At 46.1% G+C, this 14,992-nt stretch overlaps 1 protein-coding gene and 2 long non-coding RNA genes across 4 annotated transcripts in view; 2 read left to right on the top strand and 1 right to left on the bottom strand.

Moving 5' to 3' along the window:
- Positions 1-7,817, bottom strand: part of MAP3K20 (mitogen-activated protein kinase kinase kinase 20) — a 90,819-nt gene extending 83,002 nt beyond the window's left edge. Inside the window, exons 1-2 of one of the 2 annotated variants that reach the window (XM_057423809.1) lie at positions 7,616-7,817; positions 1,219-1,408 (exon numbers count right to left, since the gene is read on the bottom strand). In XM_057423809.1, coding sequence (XP_057279792.1) covers positions 1,219-1,377 — 159 coding nt within the window. In that variant the 5' untranslated portion in view covers positions 1,378-1,408; positions 7,616-7,817. The remainder of the gene's footprint in view (positions 1-1,218; positions 1,409-7,615) is intronic. The other variant, XM_057423810.1, reaches the window with a different exon arrangement.
- On the top strand, positions 1,832-2,395 carry LOC130607049 (uncharacterized). Its single transcript, XR_008974146.1, has 2 exons — positions 1,832-1,916; positions 2,197-2,395. It is a non-coding gene; the product is annotated as an uncharacterized LOC130607049 (long non-coding RNA).
- Positions 7,818-8,034: 217 nt separating the features above from the next.
- Positions 8,035-14,577, top strand: LOC130607022 (uncharacterized). The gene is made up of 4 exons (XR_008974132.1): positions 8,035-8,112; positions 11,569-11,663; positions 12,836-13,260; positions 13,360-14,577. It is a non-coding gene; the product is annotated as an uncharacterized LOC130607022 (long non-coding RNA).
- The last annotated feature ends 415 nt before the right edge of the window (positions 14,578-14,992 follow it).

Raw genomic sequence — 14,992 nt, 5'->3', positions numbered from 1 at the left:
AGAACATTACAAACAGTCACTGAATAGAAGGAATAAATCTCCAACCATCTTATAAAAATCATGAGATCCTTCCACATTATTACAGACAGCAACTTGCTTAACCACGATCACACATGCTCATCACATCACTAAGCATGACATAATCATGCTAACTTGGTTGCAGCAGCAGTGCAGGAACTTTGGTGTCTGATTATGTATATTATCCCTAGTGCTGTTCTGCTGTCCTCCAGCTTATAACTGCCTTCCTAAAATACTTTTGAGGGTATTGTACACAAGTCAGATACAGTCATGCTGGAACAGCGGTCCAGTAACTGCTCTTCATCACTACACTGGTGTCTCCTCACTGCTACATCAGCAGCAGTGACGAGTGGGCAGACCAGAGCACGGTGAGGACCACATACACTGTGTCTATGCCAGGCCTGTACATAGCTGAGGGTCAAGAGGATTTTTAGGCAAACCTAAAAATCTTTTTTAAAAATAAAAACTATTTTTAGGCAAACCTAAAAATCTTTTTTAAAAATAAAAACAACACTTAAACCGACCTTAGCTGGGAAGGGTGCAGTAAGATAACTGCCTTTTCCCACAAGATTGCCAAGGACCTGTCCATTTTTCCAGGTGCACAGGACGCCACGAGGGCAGATGACTGGCAGAACGGTTAGACTTAAACTGCACCGCAAGATGAGACCAAGCTGAAGTGTGGCTATGACTAACCCAGAGCTAGTGGAGCCCCAGACCAAAACCTGCAGCAGCAGGCAAGAGACAACGCTGAGCAACACGCTAAGCCTATAGTGCACATATAGATGCAAACCACTGCACTTAAAAGCCACCAGATGCAAAAAGGAGAAGACAGAAGCAGGCAAAGACAGTGAACACTACCTCTTCCTATCTAGCAACATGCCCAGCAGTATCAAAAGGAAATTACTAGCTCCACAGGTGCAGCTAGCTCTCCTCCTCCTCAGAGAGGAGCAGAGAGGAGCTGCTATACAAGAAAAGGTGGGCAGGACAGTAAAGAGTAAAACAATAATGTTTTAAATCAGAGACACCCTGGGTTGCCCCCCCCAGTATGTCTTTATTGTAATATTATCCAGTTACAGGGGTTTGTAATTAGAAGAATAAAAAGCCCAAGGCAGTTTACTTCAATTAGCTGACAGAAGACACTAGGAAAGAATTTCTGTCCTTGTTTCTGCAGCACAGCAAATTGAAAAAGTAAACTCTTACCTCTTTTTCTATTTTGAGCAGCTTCTTTACAGCCACCTCCTTGTCCTGAGAAATCCATCGGGCTCGGTAGACACTCCCGAAACTTCCTCCACCGCAGTTCTCAAAAAACTGCAAGTCATCAAATTTAATTTGCACAAATGAAGCACTGGTAGACGACATCTCATAATGACAAGATATACCACAGCAAAACCTGTGAAGAGAAAAGCTTTCATTAGCACATATGCTCCACAGAGGACGGATTTTCTTACCAGCACTCAGGACACCCCAAAACCAGGACCCATCACCATAAACATGCTACAGTAAAATCCACAGGGCACAGGAGGAGAGCCTGGGAACTCTCACTCCAACAGGCTGTGCAAATGTTTGCATAATTTGCAAGGGCTATTAGGAGCAGCTGGGACACAGAAACAACTAAAAGTATTCCTCAGTGCGATACCGACGTTTCCCGAACACCTCGGACGCGGCTCTGGGAAAGGCAGGCGCGTCGCTGCTGCCTTCCCCGGACAGCAACAGACGGGAAACTTGCTCTCCGCTATGAGTTTGCCTCGGAGCTCAGGCATGCCAGGCACGCCGGATCTCCCGCCGCGACGGCCGCGCACAGGGCGCGCAGGCAGGCAGCGGCACCACAGCCCGCACCACGCGCGCTGCCGGCACTCCGAGCTGTGCTTCGCGCAAGGATGTGGAAAAACCTGGCCGTGGTAAATGCCTCTTCCGGAGTGACTCAGTTCTGTTTGCATGTTATAACACAGGGCAAGTACGCAGTAATTCATCTGGGTTACAATATGTGAAATCCTGCAGCCTGTGCCAAGACCGGTGTCGGCAGTTTCAAGAGATGATCCCATGTCTGCTGCAAGAGGAACAGAACGTCCTCCTCAGGGATTTCACAGCAATAAAGCTTACGCTGTAGCAAATTTCAAGAACATTTTCACCTAAATGCACGAACAAAGAGTAATTTCAGGTTTCTTTTTTTTTTAATAGTGTAAATTCAGAAAGCCTCAGGTCCTCTGTGGGCCTGCAGGATAGGGCACCTTCCAGAACCAGCAGCGAGCCTGCTGCCGGACTCTTCCTGATGCATCCGTTTAGACCGAGTTTACTTCCCTTAATTTTGCAATAAATGAAAGTAAACTTATCAGCATAAAATGAGAATGATTTGAATAAAACAAGTTACAAAAAGGCATGGAGATTCTGAATTGCTGATTTTATGTCCAATTATACTGGTCTAACTATTGTACCAAAGCATACTGCATCTTCTGGAAGCCTCCAATCCATAGGGGGATTTGAGATGGAATCTACACATTATGTGTTGCCCATTGCTGGGAAATGCATCTGTAATACAACTAGCGCTGCTGACCACCAAAACCCCTTTACACCAGTCCCTTCTGTAACAAATACAGACATCATTCCCTCCCCCCCTCACTGGCTCACCTGACTGTGCAGCTAATCTGATTAAAATTGTGAGGTATCATTTGACCAGAAATTTCTGGCACTATCTGGTTGCAGCTATTCTCCCAATGAGAAATGAAGACACCAACATTTTCCTACATATTGCATGAGATAACAGAGCCCTTTCTGAATCTGCCTACTTTGCTTTGTATCAATTCACCACCTGTAAGGGTACCAGACCACCACAACTTTACTACGTTTACAGAAGGCAACACATTAAGGAGGAAGCAGACTTCAAGCATGCCTTTCACTGACAATCAGCCTGCAAAACTCTCAGGGAGGGAAGAGGAATGCTCTTTCCCCAGCTCCGTGAGTCAGAGCAAGGGTTACCCGTGCGACATGAAATAAAGTTCCTTCTTCCAGTACCCTGCCGGCTCCTTCCCCAGTACAAGTGCCTGCACTCTTCCGCTGACCTTTTGTTCTTTTTAACCTGGTTGCTGTTGTTGTTAGGTTTCCTGCCATCCCAGAGTCATCTTTTGCACTGCACTGCACATACTGTTTTCAGAAAAAGCTCAAGAGAAAGGAAATCGGTCACTCCTGCAAACCAGGAGGGTAGCAAAGCTTGGTTTAACTTTCTGCTCTTTCCCGGCACTGTTCAATCAGCACATCTTCAGGAACAGGAGCTCATTTGCCTTGATTACTCCAGCTCATTTACTCCAGTAGCTGCCCCAAGTCAACATCATGTACATGCTGTCTCAAGCGTATGTGACACTTTATAGGCAAATACAACAGGTCAGCTTCCCAATTCAGAGACCTAACAACTTAAGGCCACAACCCTGCAGACGTTTATGCACGTGGATAATTACGCTCCAGTGAATAATCTCCTTACTGACAACAGAATTATTCAGAAGAATAACGTTACTCATAGGCAAAAGCATATGCACTGACTGGACCATAACTTTGACAGGAAAGCGTGAACAGCTGATAACAGATGGTTGCGTTTGGGATGACAGAAGGAACAGAAAACCAAGCACAAAGAAAAACACATCACAGGAAACAAATATTTCTGGCTTCTCTATCTGAATCCAATAGTTCTGAAGAGCTGCCAGATTATTTTAAATTATTGCTCATTCAGAAGAACCAAATCATCCATATACACAAGTAAATGTTGACTTCTGAGAGGCTAACACAGAACAAGATGTTACTCCAAGATTCCACAGAAAAACTGACCTCAAGATGGTACAACGTGTATGCCAGACACTTGATAAATGCAAGTGAGTACTTTCTGATGGGTCCTCCTTGCTGCCTAAAACTTTACCTAAACATCTATGCACAATGCAGTGTCCAGCACACAAGCATTTGCAGGAGCTGCTCTTCATTCTTTTAACAACTTCCCAATTTCAAGTTTATCTACAGCAATCAGCTGCAGATGCTATAGGCACGGGCATATATATTATTTAAAGAGCAATCAATACATTGTGTTGGGTTCTTCCAGGTGCTTTTTTTTTTCTCTTTAGAGAAAGTAAAGGAGATTCACATGGGACACTCCCCATTTAGAGATCCATAATTAATGATAGCCTAAGTCAGGTTTACATTTTCTCCTTCTGGATGGCAGAACAGACCTGTTTAAGTATCACTCCATGTCTTCTGACGCAAGGTGGTTAATCCACAATTAGACAGATCAATCTCTTTGTTATGTTTAAGAAAACAACTGTTTAGAGTAACAACTGCATATGACAAATCCACACACAGTTATTAACTTGTCATCCTGTTTTAAAAGATCTTTAACAATCAGAGTTTATACCATTGGTTAAGGAAAAAAAAAAACAGATATTTCATTAAATTCCATAATCATACACTTGCATCTGAAAAAAGCACACTATTCAACAACGTATGGCACTTCTCTGCATTAAAGTGAGGAGCAGTCCTCTGCAACAGGGCTCGGGGCTGGGGGCGTTACAGCAATCCCCCACACACAGGCACACAGCGCAGTTAAGGTTTGGTGTCAAGTACTGTCCGTCCCCACTAACAGTTTTGAGTGTTTAACCACTGTCGTCACGTAGCAGTAAGGAAGGCTGTGTCGACTGACCTTGTTGCTTGTCAGTGAAATGAAAATGTGACAGATCAGAAACAGGTATTTTAAGAAATTACCCAATTGCTGGTTATTTCAATTATTCCTATGGGAGCTTGGGAGTCGGGGGGGGGGGGGGGGGGAGGAGAACTTTCTCTTTTTTCTATTTTATTTCTAATCGTTAACATGAGCTTGTAATCTTGCAACAACAACTCCACCTTCTCCTGTGTCTTTTTTTTTTTCCTCATAGTAGTTTCTTTGAGCATGCTGTTAAAAGTTCATTTCACACCAAAAAGAAGTGAGGGAACACCAAAAGTGAGGGAACCCCCAAGCAGATGGGTTGCAAACTGACCCTGCTGCAGGCTGCCCGGCCCTGCCATCCTGGCACAGTGATGCTGGACGAACCCAACATATCCATTTGCACCTTCCAGATCCCCAAAACCAGTCTGCAACGTAGGGGAAGTGCTGCCATGCCCAACTCTTCTGCCTTATTCCATGTACAAGCCAGAAGACTCTACTGTTTGTCAGTCAGCTACTGCTCCTGGAGTACAGAGAAGTTCCACTGAGGGACTTACAAGTTAGAGACAGGAGGCAAGAAAGAACTTAGTACAAATTGCACAGTAACTGTAACTCATATTTTGCTTAGTGCGTGGCTGAAACACTGAAAATTGCATCCCTCATCTTGCACGTGCACCTGACGCTGCCTCAGTATTCAATTACTTCAGAAAAGCCCTTTGTAATTTACTAAAGGGAGCAACCATGCAACTCACTGCCCTCACTTCACTGCATGGTTCCATGAAGCAGGATTCAGCACTTCTTTCAGGAAGGCATGCTGCCAACATATTGCCAATAAAGTAGTAGCACACTACACTTGTGCTATCTTAAAATACACAGCTGAACGTGCCAAGTTTCCTTATTTGGCAAAACAGTCCATTTGCTTTCAGGATCTTTGACCATCCATTTTTAGACCCAAATCATCCTTTGTATCCAACATGGCCTACAGTCCTTGAGCTTATCATCCTGCATTTTTGCAGCAGCGTATTTATTTAGGCTTAAAAAAAAAAAAAAAAAAGAGAAAAAAGCCCCCAAACAAAAAAAAAAAATATCAAATTATCCAGTGCCAAAACATGGTCCACTCCTGTCTTGTCTAAGCACAGAATAGAAAAGGAGTTACAGTGATATGGAGCTACAAGTGATACAGCAAAAATGAGTTTTTATAACTACAAGATCTTTTCAGCATATAATGAACTGCTGATGAATAAGATGCAAACTCCAAGCACAACCCCAACTTACATATATATATATATATCCTAATGTTCTAACCTCCCAGTAAATTAAAAAAAAGTCAAGAACCCCTACAATTCCTCAACTTTCTGAACCAGACTGAGTGGCAGCCCTGCAGATGGTGAGACTGGAGGCATGCATGGCTCTGCCTACCTTAGTTACAGAAGCAACAACATTTGAGCCTGCCCTTTGTCAGAACCTAAAAATTCTGCATAATTTCCATTAATAACACTTCTAATTTTATTTGAATTTATACAACCATTGCTACGGAAAAAAAGAGCTCAACTCAACCTGAACAGTTTGAGTACTTCAGGAAACAAACTATTTTCGACTCAAGCTCTGTCAATGGCAGAGACTGAAGGGTTTAAAGGCTCCACTTTAAATAGAAAACATTTTATCTCGGGGAAACCCTAAACTGCTCACTTCGCTTACATTATACCTCGCCAGTGATGCCTGCCAGGAGCGTGCCTCCGACAACACAGAAGACAGAGGAGGCAGCCACCCCTACACCCTGGCCCATAAAGCCGCTCCATCCTTGCACGGGCACAACTGCAGGACCCGGTTTTGCCGGCGTTTCTGTCTTCTCCTCCTCCCTCAGGGAGCCAGGCTCTCCAGGGTTACCATTCTTCACACAATGCCACCGGTATGCAAAGCACATTACGGATAGATAAAACAAGTAGGCTTCTGAGGACTTACAATTTGAGGGCAAAGTCCTGAAAACATCTAACCGCATGCCTCCAGCAGAAAGCTATGATGTTTTCAGGCAGTGACCCAGTTAATCCAGTGCTTTCAAATTATTTCTGCTTCTGGAATTTAGAAAAAAGTAATGATCCATGGCTTTCCCGATGGCTCTGTCGCTAAAACTCACAGCAAAGCATGCTGGATAGAGAGGTAACCGATGGCTCTCACACACACACTAAATAAAAAGCGCATACTGGGGGAAAGGAAATAACTTGAACAAAGAAAAATAAAATATATATATTAAGAAAAAAAAAAAAGGCGGCTTACATAAAAAATGAGGAGGGGGGCTAAACGAAAGGAAAACAGAGGGGAAGATACGCCTCAAAGCCCAACCTGAGGGATTTTACGCCCGAAAGAACACAAAAACGCAGCAGGTGCACTCAAAGTGCACGTCTCAAACACCGACTGAGAAGCGGAGGGGTGGCCGAGAACAGCGGCTCCCGGCCAGACGCCGGCGTCCCGCGGCCAACCCTACGGCAGACACCGAGCCAGCACCGGTCGTGGGGCCGCCGCTCGCCACCGCCCCGGCTGCCCTCGGCGCGCACCACCGTGCGCCGCCCGGCGAGGCACGGCCGGTCTCCCGTCCCGCAGCGGCGTAGTCAGCGGGACCCCCGCCCGTGCCTCCCGCGGGGGGTCCGGCCGGGCGCGGCTGTCCCGCGGAGCGACGCAAGGTCAGGCCGAGCGGCGGGACGGGCGAGCGCCTGCCCTCCAAACACTTTCAAAGTTGCTTCAGCGGGTGGGAAACGCGAAACGCGGTGGGGACACCCGCGGCCCTGCCCCGCTCCGCTCCCCGACCGCGCTGCGCTGCTCCCCGCTGCCTCCCTCCGCCCGGCCACACGCGCACCGACCGCGCACCCACCGCCCCAGCGCTGCCCCCCGCCTGCTCGGGCGTGGCGAGGGGCGCGTCGCCCTCCTCACCTTCCCCGAGGGACTCCGGGCTGGCGGGACGCGAGCGGCGCCGATCCCGGAGCCGCCGAGGGAGGCTGGAACCGGCGCGACCGCGTCTCCCGCTCCGTCCTCCGCGCTTCCGGTTGGTGCCGTGGAGCTGGAGCCGGAGCCGCCGCCGCCCCCGCGCCTCCTCGCAGCGGCGCCACCCCGCGCTCTGCCCGGGCCCCGCGGGAGAGGCGAGGCCGCTGCCGCCCCAGGGGTGCGGGCAGCGTGGCCGCCCCACCTGCAGGGGGAGACGTGCCGGGCCTGGCGTGTGGGGCTAAGGGGCGATGGGTGGCCGGTACCGGTGTGGATGCGGCCCAGGCTGTGCCTCTGCTGCGGCCCAGGGTGCAGGGGTGGCTGGCGAGAGAGACCGTGTGGCCACCGCCAGTCACCGACACGTTGATAAGTAATGGGGCACCTTGGCCCCTCACGGCCAACACACCTCTCAGCGATGGTGTCGTCTGCTGTGGCTGGGCTGGTGTGAGGTGAGGTGAGCTGAAGGCGCTTGGGGCAGCTTGGGCTGACCAGAGGGGATGGTTTCGACTGAGGCAGGGTGTCTGCATGTCAGTTAACTGTGCCAGATTTAGGAAGGGACTTCTGAACGGAGCAGGACCTGTCAGCTGAGGTGTTTCCCGTTCACAAAGTGAGGCCCTGCCATTGCAGGTGGAGAGAGACGTGGCGTGGTACTGCACTGGCATGGCTGCAGCTCTGAAAGTGCCAGTGTTTGGGGCTGCGTCAAAAGGAGCATGACCTCAAGGGAGGTGATTCTCGCCCTCAACGCTTCCTCTTGTAACCCCCCCCGGAGTACTGTGTCCATTTCTGGAGACACATCCTCAACACGAAAGGGATGTGGCCCTGTTGGAGCGAGTCCAGAGGAGGCCACGAAGGTGATCAGAGGGCTGGAGCACCTCTCCTATGAAGACAGGCTGAGAGAGCTGGGGTTGTTCAGCCTGGAGAAGAGAAGGCCGGCCAATACCTAAAGTGAGCCTACAAGAAAGCTGAAGAGGGGCTTTTTACAACGGCACGTAGTGATAGGATAAGGAATAATGACTTTAAATTGAAAGAGGGGAGATTTAGGTTGGATATAAGAAGTCATTCTTTACTGTGAGGGTGGTGAGTTGCTGGCACAGGTTTCCCAGGGAAGTTATGGCTGCCCCATTCCTGGCAGTGTTCAAGGCCAGGTTGGATGGGGATTTGAGCAATCTGGTCTAGTGGAAGGTGTCCCTGCCCATGGCAGGGGAGTTGGAACTGATAAGCTTTAAAGGCCCTTCCAGTCCAAACCATTCTGATTCCATGATGGCTTGACTGGCAAGTACAAGCTCCCCCATCCATATTCCTCAGTTCTCAACAGAGAGACAACCCACTTCCACCCTCTGAAGCCACACAGACCCTTCCTTATCCAATCTTTCAATGGCATATACTGTGCTGTTGCAGATTGAAAATAAGCAGTCATGCTTAAAGGAAATGACTCAAAAGACTCAGTACCAGACAATTTTTCTGCTAATGCAAACCATCACATGGCTGCGACAGTACATGTTTTGTATCAGTGTTATGCAAAATTCAATGTCCATCACTGCTTTCGTATGCACTCCCCAGCTTGTCTACTGGTGTCTGTTAACGCTGGTTTTACACTCACTGGAGAGTCTCGGTCCCTCGTTATCTCTCATACTTGACTATTGTTATATGTATGTGCATATCTGCCATATAAAAATCAGCTGCCTAGCACAGTGAATCACAAAGACTTGTGCAGCATCACACTGAATCATATACAGTAATTGGACATCACAAAGATGTATAGTATCGAGGTGAATCATGGAAGAACACTTTACTGATGAATCAAATATAATCATTTTGCAAACATCAGAGGCTTTTCCCCGAGGTGTGTTATTTTGGCATGAGGGAGGGTAAAAAGCCGTTGAAACAGTGAAGCACAATTGTACGTTTCTGGCCATAAAATAAGACATATTCAACTGAGCCATAATAACTGGAGTAAAGTTCAGCGAGATCTAAGCACTTGGTAAAATAGGTACATGAAGATGCTAAGAAAGTCAAAAAGCAGGCAGTGGTGACTCCCCCCTTCCTCCACCTGACAGGTCCAGCATTGCCAGGACAAGCAGCGAAGGAGGTCAGCATGCTCTGGCTTCCCCTGGACATGGCACTTTCAGGCGCTGTCTGTCTGGTCTGAGAGCGCTTGTGCTTTCTTATGCGCTGATCTGCTGGTGAGCCTGGAGAGGTCTCCAGGCAAAGCCAGTCAAAGATGCCACGTTTTAAAAGAAAGCACAACTATCAATGCAAACCACGTGAAACTCATGCTCAGGAGGAGGACAGGTGCCACATACTCAGTCTCTTAAGTGGTGTGACTAAATGCATTTATCCTTCCTGTCTGAGGCAATTGCCAATTAGTCAAGTGTTTTAAAAATCTACCTAAATGTTAAATCACTTGATTCATAGGCATTTGCTTAGGAGAGCAGAATGCTTGCATTGAGAGGTCTCTTGCCTAGGGCACTTTATCCACGTATTTTGTCCATGGCTGTGTATGTGCAGAGCTGGGATTTATCATGTCTGACTTTAGGCCCTGGTTGCAGAAAGAAATAACCTGTTCCAGTAGTGCATGAGAAACGAGGGGGTGGTTAATATTTCCTGCTCCAAGAACTGGAGTGAAGAGTCTGCATCATGCACTGTGTTAACATGCCACTGTTCAAAACGCGTAATTGCACTTGCTCTGTTAGAGGGCAAGAGAGCGAAAGCGAAGGACACTGCACAAGGACTGTCCAACCCCAGTGGTACACTGTGAAGATGGAATTATTGCGACAAGGATTTAAGAGTGTTTTTTGGGCTTGTATTCTTTCTGCCCTCTGGCTACGGAGTCTTTGCATCCTTTAATGTTTTTTTCCATTGTCATGGAAACTAAAAAAATAGCTAGAAAAGGTCAGAAAGCAGAGAAACCAAAGTTTCTTGGGTGGTCACAATACCATACAAAACAATGAACCAACATGTGGTGGTATGGTTTCTCCCCCTTTTTGGGACAAGAAATTCAAACTGAGAAGGTCTGAGTTACCTCTGGAGAACTCAGTCCTAATCTCAGGCTTCTTCAGTTTACATGGAAGAGAGAAAAAAAGAAAATACTTAAAAGCTAACAAAAGTTAGTGCAAAGCCACAACAACTGGCAAAGGATAAAGGCAGCTCTAGCAGCTTTTAACTCAATTTTAGAGTTGAAAGGATTCCTGTGAATTGTCTCTTTACATCTCCTTGCCACGCTGGGTGTGCAGTGACGTCTCGCCGCCTTTCAACATGGAAAATACAGTTCCATGTATACGTTCGGGCGTTTTAAATCATCCTCCCTGCCAAAAGCAGCAGTCACACCCCTCCCCTGCCCGGCAAGTCCTGTTCCTACTGCTGCGCTGCCCACCGGCTTTTGCAGAGGGAATGGAGCTGCAGAGGTGAGGCAGCTGCAGGGAAAAACAGTCGGTTTTCACCCAGACCTGAATGCAGGTCGTCAGGCAACTAGGCAGGAGAGGGGCAAGGGCTGGTAGGAGCAGCTGAGAGAGGACAGCGCCTGGAAGTGCTTTTATAGCAGTAGCGGTGGGTTATGCCAGCTTAAACTGTATGTGAAACTCGAGACACGGATAATTTGGAGGTGGACACCTGCTCCGTATTTTTCAATCTTCTTTCAGGACTGGCTCAGAGTTCAGCTCAGGCTTAGTGCTGAGGTTCCTTTGAAGCGCCCCTGATCCTCTGGCTGCTATGGCTTGCTCTGCTTCTAGTTTAACAATTGGACAGAAAACATGGTGGGGGGCATGCCTGGGGTGTACTAGGAAGGTTGTGCGCATATTGCTGTAGAAGTTATAGCACTAGTGTACGCTAGGGTTAATCTAGCTAGTTTGAGCTGCATTAGCAGTAACAATATGTTAGCATTAATTTCACGCCATTTGTACCATCAGTTTTGTGGCCTGGGAGAGGCGCAGGAGTGGCTCGCCTGAAACCCCTGTCTGCATCCCTGTTTTTGCTTGCACTGTACAGACTGAAATTCATGCAGGTATGTTCAGATATGCTGCAATCACACACCTCTGCAGTTACACCCCAAAACACAGCTAGCAGGGTTGGCCTCATGACTAAAAGACAAGTGGCGTGGTACTGCCAGCCAAAATAAGCTGCAGTTAGACTTTCTGAGAGATGGCAAGTGGAAAATCTAAGGGATTGCCTCTGGATTTGCCTCTGAGGCAATCCTGCCTTTCTTGCTGTAAACAACATGGTTAACATGCGCCCACAGACACTGACCTGATACTACATGCAGCCCCCATGCCCACAGCCAGGGCTGATTCTTGTTTGCTGCAGCAGCCCAGTTGCTGGTGTGCTGTGGGTAATGGCTCTTGACTTTCATGGGGAATGAAGAAAGACAGACCCTGTGCTAACCATCAGACACCTCTTAGATCCACACAACTGGTATTTTTTTCTGCTGTTTTCTACTTTTCTCTTTTTTCTTTTTATTAAAGAGAAAAATAAGGAATTTGTGCTATTGCCTATATTGCATATTTAACATAAAATATAATAAAACCAATTATTATAGAAAATTTAGAATTATTAAATACAGGTTAGAATGATAAAATACAGGCATTCATGTGGCAGAGAAGGTTTGTGTGCAATGGGTGTCTTACATGTGGATCAAATACCTGCTTTGTGCATGTTGGTTTTCAGAACTGACAGGCTGCAGCTTGTACACTATTTGTCTTTTGATCGGGCATGTGTGCAGTATAAAAGCACATACAGCTTCTACAAAAATGTCAATATAATTAACAAGGAGATAGTAATGAAATGGCAAAATATTAACATGAAATATATATATTGATTGGTTTACAAGAATGGTTTTCTTATCTTTTACTGGCACCACAGTTTTAGCTGATCATTATACACAGCTGTGATCCACTCACTAGTACTCTTCTCAGTTACTATTTCATTACATACTTTTAATTATATAGGGAAAGCTCATACTCCTTATAGCAAATTTTGTGGTCAGTTAGACTTCATCCATTGTTCTGATTTTGGTACTACTTTCCTCTAAAGTGTAGTATGGCTTAGCACTATTTTCTTTGTTTTAAAGCTGGACTGGATTTATTCTAGCTGTGCCACTCTGTGTTTTCTGATCTGCACTACTGCGAGCTCCATTGAAGCCACAGTCCCTTCATTACCCTTGTAATCTTTTTCCATTAGGTTGCTCAGTTGTAGGGAATCCAGGGAGAGGCAGGTGCAATTTCACCTCTGAGGACCACCAACAGAAGATGACAACAGAGAATATTCAACAGCTGGTTTAAAGCATTGTATACCATTTTCTGTATTAAAATAATTAGTTTCTAAGCACATTTACCTTTATTGGAAAGTAAAGGCAGCCACTGGAATCACGAAAACTTCATCCACCATTGACAAGGAGTCAGTTTGAACTGAAAAGAAAATATTAGCTCCTCTTCATGATGTACTATAGTATCAGTAGCTTACATTTTTTTGCTACTTATTTAATTCAGAGTACATTAATTAGAAACAAATCTGTTGAAGATCACATCTTTTTCTCTTTGGATTTAGAGATTAAGACTAGAAAATGTCCCTAATAATAGACTGCCTCAGAAAAGCCCTTTTTCTAGGTAAATCAGCTAGACAAATTAGCTGTATTCTAGGTAAATCAGCTAGATAAATTAGCTGTATTCTAGGTAAATCAGCTAGATAAATTAGCTGTATTCTAGGTAAATCAGCTAGATAAATCAGCTGTATCATATCAGTTCCTTTGCCAGTGTTCCCCAAAAAGGTGCTCAACACCCCCCAGACACTAGCACACTATTAACAATGGCTAATTGTGACAGGAAGGGAAAAACATAGATCTGTGAAAACCTCTAACTAGTTCCTGGCAACAGAGCTAACTGATCAGGAGCATCACAAAGGAGTTACATGCCAGACAACTGGAACAGGAGAAACATTAGGGCAGGAATTACAAATGGAAGGCAATGTTAGATTTCAAACAGACTCTAGGCAGCAACCCGCCAGTACTGCAGCCCTCAAGGGTCAGTCCTACAGAGAATGAGGACATCTAAAGGAAACCTAAGGCAACACTGGCTCTCTGTTATCTGAGAACATCCACAATGCTGCCAACAGTACTCCTGTGCAGAAATAATGTACACCTGTGAAAAACCACAAAGAGTCGGCAAATACAGCCAGCGGATTCACTTGCTGGCTCGGACAGCATCTGAAGAAAGAACTATTTAAAAACACAAGAGGTGGTGCTATAATGAGGAAACCATGGAGAGCAGAAAGCTTATGACTATTGAGAGAAGTTGATTAAGAAATGGATTATTGTCTGTTCGGATGTTGGAGTATCTACTGTCAGCTCTATCCGACATATCTTTATGTAAATTTCCTTTAATTGAAGTATTCATTTACAATCCTTGTTTTCATTGGTAATACGCTTTATTTGCATTTGAAAACAGAAAGGGGAGAAAAAAATTAAACACGACTGGCTGACCCCTGCCATGTGACAGAGGCTTTGCTTTTTGTCACTCTGACCCAAATGGATTAGGGCCAGGAAATAAAGGTCAGTCTTTTACCAGTACCCCTGTGTGTCACGTTTTTATTACATGGAGTTTCCAAGAAAAATATCCCAATTTGCATCAGTAATTATGCATTCTTTATCCATTTTCATGTAGTTTTCTGAGTATTTTGCATTCAGAAATCACCTTTGAGTGCCAGACCTATTAAAAACAAACCCTTTGTGAAATATCCTTCAGCAGTTAAATGTAAGTGGTAGATTTTGTAGCTGGGCATGCTCTTTTTTTCCCTTTTAATAACAAGAAGCTTCCATTTTACAGGAGTCTCCCCACCACTTCAGTCATAAACGGCCAAGGCTGTGGTTGGATTACTTTCCTTTGTGAATTTATAAGTATTTTATTGCTAAAGCAGTGCACAGATGAAGTAAGAGCCGGTCTTATATGTCGTGTAAGTAAATGCATGGAGGATGTACCCTGGGTGCTCCTGCAGCACACTGACCACAGCCTTTCCCCACGGTGAGAAGCTGGAGGTCAGGTTTTAGCCACAAGCCATGCAGCTCCCTCTCCTGCGGGAACTGATTTCGGGCAGCGGTGCCCGTTCCCAAGAGAGGCAAAGGGGTGAGGGTCCCCTCCGGCTGCTGTCACCCCAGGCAGGGGCCAGCCAGCCCCACAGTACTGCTGGGAGTGCTGGGGGTTCCCTGGGCACAGCTAAGGAAGCAGGGCTCTGAGGACAGGCTGCTATGGAAGTTTCTGGTTTAGTAATTTGAATGCTAACTTTTTAATCTGGTCATTATTTTCTTTGATTGCTAATACCTTGACCTCTGGTGACAGCGGCTGC

This window comes from Pezoporus wallicus, unplaced genomic scaffold (genome assembly GCF_028554395.1).
Source record: "Pezoporus wallicus isolate ANWC-B61680 ecotype Strahan unplaced genomic scaffold, APGP_CSIRO_Pwel_v1 contig_1181, whole genome shotgun sequence".
In the NCBI taxonomy this organism is placed as follows: Eukaryota; Metazoa; Chordata; class Aves; order Psittaciformes; family Psittacidae; genus Pezoporus; species Pezoporus wallicus.
This window is presented reverse-complemented; position numbering and strand designations above follow the sequence as displayed.